Below are 19,546 nucleotides of genomic sequence, written 5' to 3' on the forward strand. Positions count from 1 at the left end.
ACACAAAGGCTTACCGGTCTGTCAGAAGTCAATTTCCAGAATTTACTTGCACCCGCGAAGATTGCTGCCTTTAAGCTCTAACCCGCTCCGCTTTCCACTTAATCATGATGTAACATATTTATCATCATCTCCATGTTTAGACCAGCCGGGAATTTCCCGAAGCAAACCATGCAGACGAAAACTTTCATCACATGTGCAGCTAGAACCTTCTAGAATGATGCAATCTAAACATAACATCAATATACCGATGAGAGGTTATTTTTCTAATCACATCAACAACCTCGCATCGCTTCTTTAGTCCGTTGCACATGACATGGTTAGGGGGCAATGAATATGTCTAAAGAATTTCACATCGTGATACGTTGTCCAGTAGCCGAGAGCCGCGATGCGGTCCTATACAGTCAAGACATGACCCTGCATCGCGGCCGAGAACACCACCTTCATAAATCCTATTCAGATTCTAGCGGCCGATTACCCCTCGTATTTTCTTGAGATTTTTTAAATATACTTCCCGTGGGTTTTTGACTGAAAAGTCGATACCGATCTACTCCTAGATAATTTCCCTACACATACACGTAACTGTCATGTTTTTATAATCATACGTTTATATATTAATGGGCATGTTACCCGTAAACTTCGTGTTTCAACGATAGCGAGCTGACATGTTGACATGCTCTACGCATGCGCCAAATTTCTATAGTCTGTATCGGAAGATGTTCTGCATTAGTGGTACGCAAAACTCGCTCTCGTCTCCTGTTTCGCGCGCTCGTAATTCAGTTATAATCACTCTTATGTATAACGTATTTATCTGTTTTTGTGCCATGATTTATAGCTTTTCTTTGCAGAGAGGATTCCATTCACATCCAAACGAAAAATACGTTTAGTTGGGATCAAGCACATTTATTTTTGTACAACATAGTGCTCAGGACACTTAAGGAAGCACGATCTTGTCGTTTTCACTATGATTTTTCACTTCGACACATGTCCAAGAATTTCAAACATTCTCCAAATTTACTTTCTTGTATTGTTAACAAAATCCTAGCAGGCCTAAGTGTAAGATAAGAATGTTATTACTAGTATTAGTTTTTACACTTATAAATAATATTTTGCCGGATAATATGAATGTTTGAACTTAATCTGTGAGTGAATTTGATCGTGTTTGTGCAGACGTATTGATTGTTGCAAGGTAATTTGAATTCAGACGTCATTACATTTTTCTTTTAATCATAAAAAATGAGGGTGTTCTATTATGCATTTTGTTTAGTATCGGAATAATTTTCTATCCATTTTTTATAATGTTGTGCACCCGTAAAGATCCGGGATAGATTTAATTTTCAGCATCACATGTCTGTCGCAAGAGGCGACTAACGGAATCGGATCGTCAGGCTCGCTGACTTTGTCCACACATATCATCGTATTCCATTTGCGATGTTCACGCTGTTGATCACTGGATTGTCTGGTCCAAGCTCGATTATTTACAGACCGGCGCCATATGGTTGGAATACTGCTGAGTGCAGCTTAAAACTAAACTCACTCACTCAATTATACTTGGTTGTTCCTCAATGATATTACATGTGTTGGTTTAAATAAAATATGAATGATATTTTCAGGTTCAGCTTTGCAGAAAGAATACAGAGAAACTACAATTTTAAATTTGAACGACTTTATCTGTTGTCAGCATCCTAATTTCTGTGAATAATACGGTGTTGTAGTCATCTTAGCTTTGTCTTCTTCGTTGCTATTACTTACTGACGTTGTCAAATTATCTTTCGATATTAATGTATCAGTATCATTTTGCCATTTTGATTAACTAATTTTTGTCTATATTTCCCCTTTAAACATCATCCTCTAAGCAACAGCATAAATTAACCTGCATCCTCCCCCTGTAGTATGAAGTTCTGAGGTTATATGTATATGGATTTAATGCTTTCCCCAATATACAATCAAATGATACAGATTCATTTTCCACATCATAGGATTTTTTATGGATTTGATAATATCTTTTCCAAGAAAAATACTTGAAAGGAGATATTAGAACAACAGATTGGTACAATGTTTCACTGTAGGAAAGTTATTAGTATTTCTTATTAACAGACATATTCATAAGAAATTACCCTGGTTATGAAATTTATATTACACACATGTTATATGACGTATATATTGTTATGGACAAAGGCGTTTAATGACTCTAGGTGTGCGTTCGTTACTAACCTTTAACGATATAATCGTTTTTGGTTTTTTTCTGTTTTTTGTTTGTTTGGGGGTTGGGGGGGGGGGGGGGGGGGGGGGGGGTTGGGGGGGTTGTTTATAATATATGCGGCGTAATCACTTTCAATTGCCAAAGACATGATATTAAGCTGGTTATGAAACTTTATTTCTGCAAAAACTGTACCAAAAATTAAAAACAAAACAAAAACAAAAACAAAACGACCCAACAACAAAAAAACGCGTAATTTATGTTTAGACATTGAACCACATGGTAAATTATTCCGTTGTTTATCTGTCAGGACATTCAAATGGTGAGTGATTGATAACTACACTGGCAATATTTCAGCCATATGGTGACTAAAACAATTCATTTAATAAACCCGTGGAAACGATTTGAAGTTGTCAAACAACAATCAAGCTTCAGGTAATCTCAGATTTGTTCTTTTATATGTAAGAAGTGAGGGCCGGTGGGATATGTCATCTTCTAATGAGTGAGTTAATATTTAACGTCACATCGGCAATATTGCAGCCATATCGTGACGAGAACATACGTGATATAAAAACGAAATATATATGCATAGTATGAAGAACCTGTCGACCAAAGGACTGTAAAACCACTAGTCTATCACAGTTAGTATTTAAAAAGAGCGCGTCTTCTACTGACTCATAAAAACAGAAAAAGTTATATTATAGAAAGGACAGGAATATAACTAGATTATCACTGATAGAGAATTAAATTAAAATAAAGAAAAGAAATTAAGAAAAGGACTGGGGATACGCGCCAACTAAAGGTAGATCACCGGGTATCTCGGTGACTTACAGTAATTTGTCTACCTGCATGGACCTTATTTGGATTTACATGATCTCTTGTACCGCTGGCGATAGTAGTCAAATCTAGCCATATTTGGAAACCTCAAAAATCACACGTTTAAAAAATATGGTAACTTTGCATTTACTTAAGTTCGTGAGGTAGGAACTGTCTCAGGACAATACTTTTACACTTCTTCAACATCCTTTGAGGATAGAGCCGCAAACAATCTCAGTTGCTAATTTAAACTACCAATTACAAAAGAAAAAATATATCTAACAACAACAACCCTCTCTGCAAAGAAAAGCTATAAATCATGGCACAAAAACAGATAAATACGTTATACATAAGAGTGATTATAACTGAATTACGAGCGCGCGAAACAGGAGACGAGAGCGAGTTTTGCGTACCACTAATGCAGAACATCTTCCGATACAGACTATAGAAATTTGGCGCATGCGTAGAGCATGTCAACATGTCAGCTCGCTATCGTTGAAACACGAAGTTTACGGGTAACATGCCCATTAATATATAAACGTATGATTATAAAAACATGACAGTTACGTGTATGTGTAGGGAAATTATCTGGGAGTAGATCGGTATCGACTTTTCAGTCAAAAACCCACGGGAAGTATATTTAAAAAATCTCAAGAAAATACGAGGGGTAATCGGCCGCTAGAATCTGAATAGGATTTATGAAGGTGGTGTTCTCGGCCGCGATGCAGGGTCATGTCTTGACTGTATAGGACCGCATCGCGGCTCTCGGCTAGTTGTCCAGAAGTTTGAAGGACGCCGCCATGACAATGAATTACATCCGGAAAGGGACATAACTCTAAATTCAGTAAGTTTGACATGAGCTGATCCACATTGTATTTGGGAAATACGTGTATATTTTCTAAATGCGCCTCATTTGGGCATGGTCTAAGTTACATGTCTGTAGCTGTAAGAAATACTGCCATAAATCTCAGCTAGAGTCGAATGGATGGAATATATTATCTACAAAGTTTACAAGACCACCAGTCTGGCTAGCTGTAAATTTAGACGGTCCGTCAGAAATATAATTAGACCCTCTCGGGCGGTGTGACTGTCCTTCTTTTATCAGGGATAATCTACGTCTAGTATTCTCCCTGATCTCATGCACTGAAATTGTCGGAGCTTTGATAAGTTGATTGCTTTCAATTCATGTCGTTTTTACTTGAAACGGGCCCTAATCCTGTGCACGAATACAAGCAAGGACTGTCAAACAAACAAACGCACAAACAAACAGACAGACAGACGGAAAACGAGCAACAAAAACGCAAGTATCGTAATTAAAGCCGACAAAAGCTAGATGTATGGTCTCCTTGATACAGAAATAAATCGTTCAGTATCCACGTGAAGGAACTATACAATCCCATGAACCTGTGGCAGTTCAGCCTTGTTCCATTGCACTCGTCTTTGTAGCAATGTAATATCTGAAAATGATTTACATATTATATGTCGTGTTTTTTTTCACATCTGATCACGTAAATTTGCTTTGGTGTGTTCACATGAACAGATCGCAAAAAATACAAAAAAAACCGGTATGGTGTTGTTATAATGGATAATCGAGAGAAGCTAATGAGTATATTTTCACTCTCTGTCATCAGCTATTTTTTTTATTGTATACATACACATGCTTAAAATCATCACTCTGGTTTCACGTACATTCAAAACGCGCCCCCACAGCAAAGTGATCAAACGGTATATTTTTAGAATGAACAACAGAGGGAGCTATATGTTGCTATCGACCAATCACAGATCACGTCATGCATCGTGCTAGCTGACAGCATCATAAATAGCAAGCATAAAATCAGTACGTGGGGGAAAAGTTTGAAATTTAGCATTGTCATGTATGAATCATGAGAACTATCACTAACTGACTGGTGGCTTCGTTACTGACCAAGTTTAAACTTAACCTTTTAAGTGAAAATATAACGTGAAAACTTGTAATTCTACAGTTCGCACGCGCGTAATTATCTCGTCAAGTCTATTTCATTTCCATTTTAAAAAGGCATATACTCTGGGGCAAAACGCACCAGTACCGGCGTGTTTTGCCCCTATGCATATACTTCACACAAAAGTCAGTTTTTAAACTAAAAAAACCCCACTTTAACACCTTGATGTAAATACATACACGAATTGTTCAAGATGCTGAAGCATAGTTTAAAATGAAGTTTTATTTTTCAGTCTGAAACAATGTTTGTTGATGGTCTGGTATTTGAAGTTAGTGGAGGAAATCTTACAACCTAACTACTGAAAAGAGAAATTGGATCATATACGTTCAACAAGAAAACATTACGAAAACCAGAGACACATTGTCTTAGTGTAGAAATATCAAATTTATTTTTCTCTGAACCGGACGATGGCACACAGTGGCGTATTGTCTTTTTACTTTTCAGTCTGATTCGATGCCACCTCTACTTTGGGTTGAGGTCAGCAGAAGTGATGTTAGATATGTTCATGGACCATAAAAATAGACCAAAGGAAGATGATGATCCTTCGCCAGTCACACTATTACTATGCAACAGATGTTCTACGGGCTGCATACCAGAGACACTCGGAAATTACTTTTGATTTAGCAGAATGAAAAGGCGTTAAACATTGCCTTAACCAAAGCAAAAGAAAAGGAGAAGGCTGGTTATCCAACTTTTTGAAGCGACATCCAGAGCTGTCCATTAGGAAACCAGAGCCTACAAGCTTGACACGTATAGCTGGACTTAACAAACCAGCAGTAGACATGTTTTACGAAGTTTTGAGAGGTGAAATTAATACATATTCAAATCAAGAGAGTTCCCTATGGAATATGGATGAGACGGTGGTCCACAAGCCGCGACATGTTCTTGCGAAGAAAGGTCAACAGCAGGTTGCCAAAGTGGGGGAATTGGTAAAACAATCTCTGTAGTGTGTTGTTTCAGTGCAGCTGGCACATACGTACCCCCAATGATGATATATCCACTGAAGAGAATGACTCCAACTCTGACGAAGGGAGCTCCTGCTGGGTCGCTGGCGAAATGAAGTGGAATTGGGTGGATGAATCAGGATTTGTTTCTTGTTTCTCCGCCATTTCAGAGACTTTGTTCAACCTACAAGTGAGAAGTCATGTCTCCTACTGCTTGATGGTCACAGTTCCCATAAAACACTTGAAGCAATCGCATTTGCCACAGACAGCCACATTTCGATGTTGGTTTTACCGCCCCACACAACCCATCGACTTCAACCACTGGGCTGCACCTACTTTGGCCCGTTAAAGACACATTTTCGCCAGGAAGCAGACAGGTTGATGTTGATTAATCAAGGGAAAAGAATATCAGTGTTTGAAATGGCCCAACTATTTGGGAATGCTAAAAACTACCAACGGTTATCGCTGCACTGGTATATGGCCATTCAATCAAAATATCTTCCCGCAAGGAGATTTCATGGCTGTATAGAGGACAGAGGAACCAAAACCGGAAGCAGATCCAGAAGCAATACAGGATTCGGCTGAAGGTCAGATGTCCACAGCTGCTTGTGTCTCTCAGGAAGCCTCTCCTGCTCAATCTTTTCAATGTTGAGTCCCCTGAACTCAAACATCCAAACTCATCTCATGCAGATGAAGATCATTATGTTGAAGCCAGCTGTCTGCCAACAGACGATCAATTTATGGATGATTCCCGTGCAGCATCGGTGGAAATGAAGGACGCGACACGGGCACTGCCTACGTCCCCTAAGGCTTAACAGAAACGTGTCAGAAAAAGGAGGATTATGTCCTCTGTCACCTTTGTGGCTTTTAAAGAAAGCCTTGAAGAAGAGAAACGCCAACAGGACACGGGCACCAAGAGAAAACCTTCTAATACCAAAGGAACGACTGCAAAAAGACAGAAGAACAGGAAGCCTGGTTCAACTGACAACAGGGGTCAGGAGAAACATTTTGTTTGTATTGTAAAGTGCACTGACCCACCCGATGAAGATTGGCTAGAATGAATCAGCTGTAAGCTATGGTATCATGCGGAATGTGGTGATGAAGAAGATGTTTGTGATTTTTGCAAATGATTAAGTGCTTTGACAGGCTAGGAGTTCCCAGTTATTTAGGTGTTCAAATTAAAGTTCAGATTGTTTTAAACAAATGTTCCTTGTTTAGAAAATGCATTTCTTGACTTGACAACAGTGGTCGGGAGAAACAAACATTTTGTTTGCATTGTAACGAAAAGTACACTGACCCCGCAAATGAAGATTGGTTCGAATGCATTATCTGTAACGTATTGTATCATGCAGAATGTGGTGATGAAGATGTTTGTGATTTATGCAAATGTTGTATGTGCTTTGACACGCCAGGAGTTCCCAGTAATTTGCATGTTCAGTTTAAAGTTCAGACTGTTTTAAATATATGTTCCTTGTTTAGAAACATATAGTGCATACAAATAAATGTTTCTTTGACCACGCCCTTTCCACGTCCTTTTACCAAGCATGGGGTAAAGTGACCAATGTTTGAAGAAAATCCATTTCACGCTCTTAACTAAAAACCTCTGTTACGTGAAGGAAATAAACTGGTTACTTAAAAATAGATAACCCGTTTCTCTCGTAGACATCTAAAAATCTTTCTTAACGATGTATGGTTTATCACAATTGCCTTACAAAGTTAAAGGATTCGCTTTAATTGACCGGGTCTCCCCTATATATTATCCTTTTTATGTTTTAGTCCGCGTCCACCTGACGAAGGGGCAAGAAATAACCCAGATACGTTGTTTAAATAAGAAAGAAGTTGACATCCATAACGTTTTGGCTTATATTAGAATATCAACTTCTGAATGCCTCTCAAGAACGTATCTATGTATGTGTCTTTCACTGGGTTGTCTGGTGCAGGCTCAACCATTTACCGACTGGCATATAGCGACGTTAATTAGGCAAACGGTTTTGACGAAACAAACGCATACCCGGCACCGTTCATCAAACATAGGAAGAACTGTTGTGGATTCGAGACAGGGACGAACGTGAACAGCATTTACTGACTTAAACCGGGGATAATCTAAGGACATATATAGTCTCCCTGCTTAAATCCCTGCCGAAATCTTCCGGTAACATTTTGGCTTACATTTAGAGGGATAGTCGATCTTGCAGCCATGTTATTGCTCTTCCGCTGTTGGATGGTAAGTTGTCACCTTCAGATATCAAATGATGGTGAATGCAATGACTTAGTTTTTTTTATTGTGAAAATATGCGGGCACTGGATGACATCCATGCAAACTGCACATTGCACATTGCACATTGCACATGAAGTGGCACAGTATTTGTTTCGAGGATGGTGGTCAGTTTAGTGTACCTTGGTTTCAGGTTCTTATATTAAGGAGTCGGAGCATAATGACTGTAGCGACATGTCCCGACATGCCCCTAAAGCCAGTGTGTCCACAGCCCCAGAAACAAATTACGAAAGATTTCCTATAATCCGATAATCCGATGCAGCATTGAAAGTGAATGAGTGAGTTTGGTTTTATGTTGCGTTTAGCAACATTCCAGCAGTATTCCAGCAATATACACCAGAAATCGGGAAATGTGGGGAAATCGAACCCGGTTCTACGGCATGACGAGCGAACGCTTCAGTCACTGTGCTATCCCGCCTCTCCGCAGCAATAAAAGACCTATTAAAACTATGATATACAATTTCCATTTGACCCTGAAGTTCTTTTGAGTAGAATGTGAACGACAACAGCAGATGCAGTGGCGATGGGATAGCCCAGTCGTTTAAAGCTCGGCTCGTCCGGGTTCGACACCCAAGATAGTTACAATGTGTGAGACCTATTTCTGGCGTCCCTAGCCTTGATATAGTTTGAAAATTGCTTTAATCAGCTTTTTCAAAACCCATTTCACCCCTTTTACCAATTACACACTCTTTAAAAAACACATTCTTACCAAAAGCCTGCTTGACAGGGTTACAGCGGTTTTGATCGTTGCGAGCGCTGTCTACAGGGAATATCGTTTCTCCGTTAGTGCATATGTTTGAAGATAGCCGAGCATGTCAGTGTAGGTTTTTCTGACAAGACACAGAAACGGAACAAACATCGCGATAATATAATCCTATCTCTACTTTTGTATGACATATTTTTCGGATATGGACGGCCCACGTTCTGACCTCTGCCATCTTCTGGTGCCTTATCTGTTGCGTTGGCGTCAGTTTGTATATATAGAAAACCGAGAGTTTCAGACTGAACACGAGACACGTCAAAAAACATGTTGCCCAAATTAGGTACGTATGACAAATATATTTGTGGGGAGAGAGATTTCACGGCTTGAACGATATAGAAATCACAGCTTTCATAAAGACCCAGACACCTGTTGATTCAAATCTGCTCATGCAATGCTATATCCATTGGTAAGTCTGGATTACTTCTGTTCACGAAAAAAAGGCAGTTTCTTGACTCCTTTCTAACGGTAATTTTATCAATATATTAATAGTTACGAATATTTTATCCGCCTCCATTGTGTAACTGGGTTAGTCAGTTATGCCATAAGCAGAGTGCGAAGTAGTGTCCGAATTTTGCTTGTCAGTTGGGCTAGATATGCCTGCAAGTTATAAGCTCACAAAATAATAATTCACTCGCCCGAAATTTGAATGTGAAAACTAAGCAAAGGATTATGATAAGGTAAAACACCATCAGTTAACAGGACATAATTTTGGTTGGTTCACAAGTGTATTATGACTTAAAAAGTCGGTGAGAGTGATATATTTTTAAAAAAAATGACCCCATAAAAAATTACTAGCCAGTCGGGAGAGTGACTGTGGAGAGTTATTGGCCCGAGTGGATATTTACTAGCCATGGGCAAGTTGGCCAGTGGTTGTTTCGCACACTGACCACAAGGGTAGGTTTTTACCAAAGACGTAACTGTTAGTGATCTGAAATACCCCGGGCTTTCCTCTTATATGGCACTGACACGCCGTAACTGAACGCCCGGGGTAGAATTGGCCTTTATCAACCCATATTTGCCATGAAAGGCGACTATGCTTGTCGTAAGAGGCGACCGACGGGATCGGATGGTCAGGCTCGGTGACTTGATTGACACATGTCATCGGTACCCAAATGCGCAGAATGATGCTCATATTGTTGAGCACTGGTTTGTCTGGTCGAGACTCGATTATTTACAGACCGCTGCCATATAGCTGGAATATTGCTGAGTGCGGAGTAAAACGTAACTCACTCACTCACTCACCGTAACTGAAATACTGTGTAAGCTGTCCAAAACCCAACACACTCACTCACTCACTCCTCAATAACATTATACGACGTCAATTGGGACTTACTTATTGAATGGACTATCTGCGAAGATGTGTATTTTTCGTAGGATACATTGTTGTCTTGTTAAATTCATTTGTCAATATTTAAGCTCCACAGTATCAAACATTTGCGCCATAATAAATAAACCAACAAATATATGTCCTTTGTTTTTCTCTCCAGCGGCGCTTTACGTGGCAGTTCAGCTGTTAGGTTCAGGTGTGTATTGTTCGTTGCTGAGTGTGGTTTAACAACAAACATATAAACAACGTTACTGACGAACCTGTATTTCCTGTTTCACGAAATCCTGCTGCAATCTCTTCAGCTGCCGTAAAAGGCGACTGCGCTTGTCACAAGATGCGACTAACGGGATCGGGTGGTCAGGCCAGCTGGCTTGGTTGACACAGGTCATCGTATCCCAGTTGCGTAGATCGATGTTCATACTTTTGATCACTGGATTGTGTGTTCTAGATTTGATTGTTTACAGATTGCCACTGTATACACAGAATATTGCGGAGTTCGCCGTTAAACAACAAATGGTCTTTTGAGGCCGTTTCACAAATACCTCTTTAGATTACAGTGAGTCGTAAAATCATTCTAGGACAATGTGCAACATACACTGGTCGCGCCTGAGGTCATCATGACCTGACAAGCGAAACGAGTGAGTGAGGGAGTAAGGTCTACGCGTACGACGCAACCATCAATATTCCAGCTATATGCCAGTGGTCTGTATGTAATCCAGTCTGGGTCTGACATGCCCGTGATCAGCAGTATGATCATCGATCTGCAGTGCTGGGATACGGTGCCACATGTCAACAAAATTAGCGAGCCAGACCCGGTAGTCGCCTCTTACTACAAGCATGGGCCACTGAAGATCAGTCTAATCCGGCAAGTGAAACGAACGTGGTGTCATGCAGTTCATGTACATTTCAAAATAGAATTCAAAGAAGAGGTCTTGTTTTAGAGACAAACTTCGGGCACTAGCTGTTGCAGATGGTTCTGCTCTCATTTCGCGATGTCGATTCCAGGGACATATTGTTATGGACACCGATCGAGTTGACCTCTCTCGTTCTGCAGTGAATATAGTTTTACGCCGCTGTTTGCAAAATTTCAGCAATATCAAGGCGGAGGACATCAGAAATGGCCACAACACATTATGCCCTTGTGGAGAATCGCTCACGGGTCTTCGACGCTACGAGCGAACGCTTTAACCATATGGAGCTACGACATTCGTAAGCTTATAATAATGTAGATAGTTACGAACTGTGGTAGTTACGACAGCTCGTAACCTTACGAACGTTTTGTAGATCGAGAATCTGAAGCATAATGATGGTGTTTGGTGGATCAGAACTAAGAACAAGTGACGCCCATTTCTGATGTCCTCGCCGTGACATTGCTGGAATATTGCTAAATGCGGCATAAAACTAAACGCACTAACCAATCGCAATGGCAGGATCAGCGATTTGGCAATGGATGGGTTACTCACCTGGGCCTAGATTTTCGAAGCTCTCTTAGCGTTAAGATAGTCGTAAGTTATGTTAATGTACGGCACTTACGACTATCTTAGCGCTAAGTGAGCTTCGAAAATCTAGGCCCTTACCGCCTGGTCCTAACCGGTCCATCTGTGTACAGTCTGCTCTCAGCTGCTGCCTATACCGACACCGTACCGAACGCCGTACCCGGTGGCGCACTCGACCCCAACACCTGTCACGGTGGAACTTCCGGAGTACCGATGCCGCAACGTCTTGCCTTACGAGTTATGTCGATTCTACTCCTCGGGATGCACTGCTAAAGGGGCTCAGTTGAAGTGGGCCGTCAAGTACTGCACAGACTTCTGTCAGTTGTGTGGTGAGTAGTTTATTTCAACGTCTTGCCCTGCGAGTTGTGTGACAATGTGTCAGTTCTACTCCTCGGGGTGCACTGTTAAAGGGGCTCAGTTGAAGTGGGCCGTCAAGTACTGCACAGACTTCTGTCAGTTGTGTGGTGAGTAGTTTATTTCAACGTCTTGCCCTGCGAGTTGTGTGACAATGTGTCAGTTCTACTCCTCGGGGTGCACTGTTAAAGGGGCTCAGCTGAAGTGGGCCGTCAAGTACTGCACAGACTTCTGTCAGTTGTGTGGTGAGTAGTTTATTTCAACGTCTTGCCCTGCGAGTTGTGTGACAATGTGTCAGTTCTACTCCTCGGGGTGCACTGTTAAAGGGGCTCAGCTGAAGTGGGCCGTCAAGTACTGCACAGACTTCTGTCAGTTGTGTGGTGAGTAGTTTATTTCAACGTCTTGCCCTGCGAGTTGTGTGACAATGTGTCAGTTCTACTCCTCGGGGTGCACTGTTAAAGGGGCTCAGCTGAAGTGGGCCGTCAAGTACTGCACAGACTTCTGTCAGTTGTGTGGTGAGTAGTTTATTTCAACGTCTTGCCCTGCGAGTTGTGTGACAATGTGTCAGTTCTACTCCTCGGGGTGCACTGCTAAAGTTGCTGAGCTGAAGTGGGCCGTCAAATACTGCCCAGATTTCTGTCAGTTGTGTGGTGAGTAGTGTATTTCCTTCTGGGATTAAATTCAGATGGGGTCATTTCTGATAAACGCCATAGAACTCCACCTATTATCCTTCAAAACTTTAGACTCACGGCTGTAAATGTAGCCACTTACTCCAGCCAGCTGATCTCAACTAAATTTTCCAAAACATTCCATGCTGTTTGAACGTGCTCTTTACATATGGACTGATGTATTGCAAAAGAGTATTTTTATGAGTTCAATAAATGATGCAACTCAGTGAAAATTGGCGAATTCTTAACAAAACTTTACTCCAAAACAAAACTTGACACCAAAACGCAGCTGTTCACATCTGTTTCACACATTGCGTTTCAGCAAGTTGATGCATGCATATAATCCTCGGGCAATTCATCTTCATATTTTCTTGCAGTTGGTTCCCCTAAAATAGTGGAGAAATCCATCTGCGATGTAACCATATATGCATGTATATTCATAACCAATTTGAGACCATGATGTCTTTAGTTTTAAATCTTTCTATTGTAGATGTTTTGATACAGGTTCTTGTTATCAAGCCGTAACTGGTCACCTACATTGTCCCAAGCCAATAGTTCCTTAGTTCCTTCTTTAAGTTGCATTTTAAAAGTTTCGACGTACTGAACAAACTTTATGGTTAGAAACTTTATTTCATGAGTGCGACGTTTCGATACAGATTCCTGCTAGACAACAGTACTACAATCTACATCAAAACATATCTTGTTGTAAAAACAACACACCTCACAACAAACCAGGCAGGACGAAAAAATAATCAAACCTAACAGCAAAAAAGTGCTTTTCACTAATTGTTTTACTTATCTTTATGATCTTAAATTTATCTTAAATATATATCACCTGGTAATAGACTTTTAATCAATTGATGCTGTATGTCGAGTGGATTTGCCTCGAAATCACGTTTTGGGAGAAAATTGAACTGGAGATAGTTGTCCTGGGAGTTTCTGTTTCTGGGAGTTTCATGAGCGTCCGGGGTGGGTAAGTCTCACCTGGGCATATATATTGCTTACAGCTGCGTGTGTGCGTGTGTGCGTGTGTGCGTGTGTGCGTGTGTGCATATGTATGTATGAAGGGAGAGCATAGTGGGTAGAGCATTTGCTCGTCACGCCGAGGACACGGGTTCGATTTCTCACATGGGTACAATGTGTGAGGCCCATTTCTGATGTCGCCTGCCGTGATTTTGCTGGAATATCGCCATAGCTAAACTCACTCACGCTACAGCGGCGGGGAAATTCAGGTAGGAAAACGTTTTATCATTTAACGTCGGAATGAAAAATTAGGAGATGGGGAAACGCTTTAAAACTGTACCTACCGACTTTTCTAATACACAGTGGAAGGGAGATAAAGCCTCGTCCATTTTCTGTATCCTTGTTCAGAGATTTCTCCGACTGCCGCCATTTGGTTACTTACTTTCTCCGTTCATTAAGATTTTTTCAACGAGCAAACAACACACCAGGAGGCTTCATGTTTCTAACAGCAGCACTCCACTGAAAGTGTCCTTTTTTCTGTTTCCAGTGACTGCAGTTTTCCAAATATCACAAACCTTCGCATTTGTGATCAAAGTTCAACATGCATTGATCAGATTTCATGAGCTTTAAATTTTCTGGAATATTTGTTAGCTACCGCAAAGTAGGTTCCAAGGATCATAAACAAACATTCCTTTCGTCGATAAAACTGAACGATTACCGCTTTCATACAGAGATCACCCGTGTCATAGGGACATCACTCGCATCATAGAGACATCATTCGTATCATAGAGACATCATTACACTACCGTGAAGACTTCTTCCCGGCACAGATCGGTTTGATATGCTTGTATTCAGAGTGAAAAAGTTTCCAGCTTTTGCTAGCCATTTGGGCTAGCATCGTATGTCTTAAAGTTACTAGCCCACAAAATCATACACTAGCCCGAAATATGAATGCAGACCCGGGTTTTACCGTTAAGTTGCTAGTATGATGAATATTTTTATGGGGCCATGATTTTGTATGATTTGAAAGTGTATTAACGGAACATGTCGGAGAGAATGGTATTTTTACAAAATGATCCCATGAAAACTCACTAGTCAGTCGGGACAGTGACTGTAGTAATTCACTGACACGACTGGAATTCTACTAGCCACGGGATAACGGGCTAGTGTTTGTTTCGCAAACTGGATGGTTCAGGCTAGCTATTCTCGAACGTTCGTAGCTCTACGAACTTCTTAGACCTATTCATAACACATTGGGTACGATCAAAGTTACGAATTCTTAGGCTACGAACGTTTCGAGAATAAGAGCCCAGATCCTATGAAAAATAATTCATGTGTTTATTATTTATTATGACCTTTGCGTTAGTTTTGCTCAAAACGTATGTATTATAAACCTTGGATTTGAGGTGATTACGTTGTGCTAGAACGACTTTCATCAAATTTTCTTAGCTTCCCTTTATATGACATGGGCTCCGGGTGTAGATTTCTTTGTTTTGTGCACAGTGAGAGATGACTACTGTAAAGACCAGAGTAGTGCTTGCACTGACGGCTCCAGATATATCGGGTGCGGTACCTCGGAGTGGGGATATAGTAACTGCCGTTACACCTGTGGACGTTGCGGTAAGTGAACGAGTCAACTGGATGTTCCTGCTGTCTGTAGGAAGAGCCGTGAAGATCTGGGTTAGAACTGATCTTCAGCAACCCATGCTTGTCGTAGGAGGCGACTAATGGGATTGGGTGGTCAGACTCGCTGACTTGGTTGACACATGCCATCGTTTGGCAATTGCGTAGGTGTTCATGTGTCCATCAATGAATTGTCAGATCCAGACTCAATTATTTATAAGGATGTATACAGAATTTGCTGAGAGTGCTATTTAAAAAAGTAACAGAAAAACTCTTTGCTGGTGATGTTTGGTCAGTTTCTAGCTGAATGTGGAGGTTGACGCCAAACTCCCTGTGAAAGGAAACAACCCTCTCGGTACTGAGACAAAGACCCGCCTTTGCATTGCGGATTCGAAATATGCTTGTTATGGGTATAAAGCGTTCACTCGCCACGGTGAACAGAACTGAAGTCAAAGAGACTCTCAGGAGTCAAGCTGCCAGACTTGGTTACCCATCCAAGGACTCTCCGCCTCCGCAACTATTGTTGTCTAACTTCAACTGATGTGTGCACTGGTCTCTGTGATCGGGACAACACCTTCGCAGAACAAGTGTATAGGGCTGTGTAAATAACTTGTATTACAATATATTGCGATTCGGGAATTGTCATATGTGTTGCGATATATTGGGTTTGATAGTGAGTGACGCTAATTGTGAATTTCAGTCCTAAACTATTTTCTATAAGTCCTTAAACATACATGTTATGGTTCTGATAATACCAATCTCAAATTGGGTTGCATAGTCATGAATTCTATTTTCGATTTTCTTTTTCATATAATTTATTGCATTGCAGCATGCTGTTTTGTCATTGAATGATGAAGGAACACATGTTGTGAATGGAAGAGTGTGCATTTCAATTTAAGCCATAAAGATAATCACAAAAGCTTCATATATGTTCTTTACGCGATATACCGGTTCTCAGAAAACATGTTGCAAGACGTATCGTTTAAAAAGCGTATTGCGATATACCAGTATATTGGTAATACCGTGTAGGGCTACAAATGCGTGATGTCACCTTTTACTTCTTTAGTCTCTGTTGGACATCGGTTTTGATGCAACAAATGACAAACTCGTTTCTTGTTCTTGTGACTTGTGCTTTCCTGTGTAGTGCGTACCGTCATAACGTGTAAAGACCGAATATCAACCTGCAGTGGCGTCAGCAAAGAAGTCTGTTCAGCAAGCTTCTCATCGTGGGCCTGGAACAACTGTGCAAAGTCATGTGGATTGTGCAGTAAGTTGTCTTCTTTGTCTGTAATAGCATCAGTCAGCTGGAAGCTCTCGATCAGCATTGTGGAATCCGTTGTCCATTATCTTGTAGCGTCTGATGAATTTATGATATTTTTGTATTTTCTTATTCCGTGTATTAAATGTCAGTTTGTCTCCCCTGTCTATGAAATATTTGATTAGACGTTTTCTGTCTTGGATTATTTTTTTTTTTTTTTACATTGTCTCCCCTGTCTGTAGATTAGATGGTAAGTTGTCTCCCTTTGTAACCTAATTTTTCTAGGTTGTCTACCCTGGTGTGTGGATGAGGTTAGTTGTCTCCCCTGGTTTCTGGAATATTTAACGGGCTACGTGTCCCAAAAGTTATTCACATATTTGCAAAGTTTCTGCTGTGATTGGAATCGTTTTGAGTCAAGTGATATTCCATCAATACCAGAAATGGGTCACACCAGAAATGGGTTCGCACTATGTGTACATGTGAGGGAATCGCACCTCTGCTTGCGGCGTGTTGTGCGAACGGGTTAATATCTACTTTATCCCACCGCCATCATTACGTCAGCAATGGAAAGATAAACAGTTCACACACTGTAAAAAATCAACAGAAAATAAGGAACTGGATGAAACGCAAATCAAGGATAAAGAATAACATTATCAAAATGGCAATTCTTCGTGAAATCGACGCTCATTAGGTAGAAATAATAACTAAACAGGTCATAGCTAGTTATGGTTTAATCAATACGAACGTGGATGAAAGATGAACTATTATCCAAACTGATTTGTACACTGAAGTATAGGGATATAATATTGTATACAAAACATATATGATGTGAAAAAAACCATTTATGGTTAAGTCTGTTGAAAGCATATGATAGATTGTTTGTTAAAAGTACTGTTCGCTATTTGATGTTCGCTGAGAAAAATGCTCGTCGATTGCATTCAAAATATACTGCGTTTCTCTTTTGGGACCTTTAATGACAGAATGATTCTCGATGCAACTTTCTACCCCGGATCCATGGTCCCGATCTTCAAACGTTCGAACGCTTCATGGATAGGGACCTTGATTCCCAGGCAGAAAGTTGTATCAAGAATAGAATAGTGTCAAAATGTACATACATGTATATCCCTAACTATTTTTGTCCGGTCATAGTTCTTGAGATGCTAACAGTACTGAAAAACAAAATGTAGAAAAAACGAACAAAATAAATAGCTTTGACAAGCGAGTCACAGAAATGCTTCAAACTTCAGAAACGTTCATTACAGTGACAGTATGGCAGCACTGACGGAATCAGTTTGAAAAACGACATCTAGGAATCCTTGTTCATTTCGCGCCAGCTGAGACAGTGTTTCATTTAGTATTCTGTTTGTTAAAAAGCAATTTTAGAAAGCCAGTAGTGTCTTCTGTAGATCCAAAGAACTTGATGGCATATCTGAGTAGCATCACTTGGTACATTTATTATCTGGACCTGACAATCCATGATCAACAATATGAGCTTTGATTTACGCAGTTGGGATACGATGACATGTGTCAACCAAGTCAGCGAGCTTGACCACCCAATCCCGTTAATCGTCTTTTAGGACAAGCATGGGTAGCCGAAGACCACTTATGTCTGGTTACGCTCCATCCAACATTGTGATTAAGAGTAGATTCCCCACTTGGATACATATGTGAAGAATATTTCTATGGCCTCCTTTTCATATTGCTGAAATATTGGTAAATATGTTATACGAGAAGAGGCGTAAAATAATACTCACAAAATCACTAACATCCCAAACTGTATCCACTAACGACTAGCTCTGACTTTAGATGACACATCCATCCTTGGGTCTACACCTTGGCTACACACAACGGACACTGGGGTCAAGCCGTCCTACGGGAATACACCATGTCTAAATGGTTATACACCATACCCAACCCCATACCCTGGGCCCAGCAGGTACCCGATTGGATACACACCCAGCCCTGGAGCCACACCCTACCTTGGACCCACACCTTTTCCAATTGGTTTCACACCATGCCCAGGGGCAACGCCATATCCTGGACCCAGCAGATACCCTATTGGATACACACCCAGTCCTGGAGCCACACCCTACCTTGGACCAACACCCTGGCCAATCGGTTACACGCCTTATCCGGGTGCAACGCCATATCCTGGACCCAGCAGATATCCTATTGGTTACACACCCAGTCCTGGAGCCACGCCCTACCTTGGACCAACACCCTGGCCAATTGGTTACACGCCTTATCCGGGTGCAACGCCATATCCTGGACCCAGCAGATATCCTATTGGTTACACACCCAGTCCTGGAGCCACACCCTACCTTGGACCAACACCCTGGCCAATTGGTTACACTCCTTACCCGAGTGCAACCCCATACCCTGGTCCCAGCAGATATCCTATTGGATACACACCAAGCCCTGGAGCCACACCCTACCTTGGGGAAACCCCATATCCCATCGGTTACGTCCCTTGGTTGGGTGCAACGCCTTACCCAGGACTGAAAATAGGGTGACTTGATGTCTCATACTATGCATCATTGTAAAATAAAACGTGATGATTAAGAATCAAGTCGTTCCATCGGTCGTGTATCTTCTGTTCCTCCTGTGTAGGTAAGTGATGTCTCGATGCCGATACGTATCTCGATACAGACACCATACATCCATTCGTCACTGAAATGTTGTAACCTGGATCCTATCTCTCTTCCTTCCAGTTAACCTGCATCTATTCCTCTTCCCTCTGGTTAACTGTGACAGTACCCCTCTTCCCTCTAGTTAACTGTGACAGTACCCCTCTTCCCTCTAGTTAACTGTGACAGTACCCCTCTTCCCTCTAGTTAACTGTGACAGTACCCCTCTTCCCTCTGGTTAACTGTGACAGTACCC

General features: G+C 41.1%; 2 protein-coding genes across 3 annotated transcripts in view; one reads left to right on the forward strand and one right to left on the reverse strand.

The window, feature by feature from the left end:
- The window catches only part of LOC137257351 (eukaryotic translation initiation factor 2-alpha kinase 1-like), a 30,052-nt gene extending 21,043 nt beyond the window's left edge, over positions 1–9,009 (reverse strand). Inside the window, exon 1 of one of the 2 annotated variants that reach the window (XM_067794671.1) lies at positions 15–462. The gene's annotated coding sequence lies outside the window, so the exon portion shown is untranslated. Of the gene's footprint in view, positions 1–14; positions 463–8,920 lie in introns of those variants that run through there. The other variant, XM_067794672.1, reaches the window with a different exon arrangement.
- Positions 9,010–9,135: 126 nt separating this feature from the next.
- Positions 9,136–19,228, forward strand: LOC137257352 (nematocyst expressed protein 4-like). Its single transcript, XM_067794673.1, has 6 exons — positions 9,136–9,254; positions 10,462–10,497; positions 11,911–12,126; positions 15,286–15,402; positions 16,550–16,672; positions 18,470–19,228. The coding sequence occupies exons 1-6, from the start codon at positions 9,239–9,241 to the stop codon at positions 19,174–19,176; spliced, it is 1,215 nt and encodes a 404-aa protein (XP_067650774.1). The 5' UTR covers positions 9,136–9,238; the 3' UTR covers positions 19,177–19,228.
- The last annotated feature ends 318 nt before the right edge of the window (positions 19,229–19,546 follow it).

Source organism: Haliotis asinina, chromosome 12 (assembly GCF_037392515.1).
Source record: "Haliotis asinina isolate JCU_RB_2024 chromosome 12, JCU_Hal_asi_v2, whole genome shotgun sequence".
Lineage (NCBI taxonomy): Eukaryota > Metazoa > Mollusca > Gastropoda > Lepetellida > Haliotidae > Haliotis > Haliotis asinina.

Excerpts from the sequence above, each read along its gene's own strand:
- LOC137257352 (XM_067794673.1), top strand. Across the intron at positions 10,498-11,910 it reads AGTTCAGCTGTTAGGTTCAG|TCTGCTCTCAGCTGCTGCCT; the intron begins GTGTGTATTGTT and ends ATCTGTGTACAG. Across the intron at positions 15,403-16,549 it reads TTACACCTGTGGACGTTGCG|TGCGTACCGTCATAACGTGT; the intron begins GTAAGTGAACGA and ends TTTCCTGTGTAG.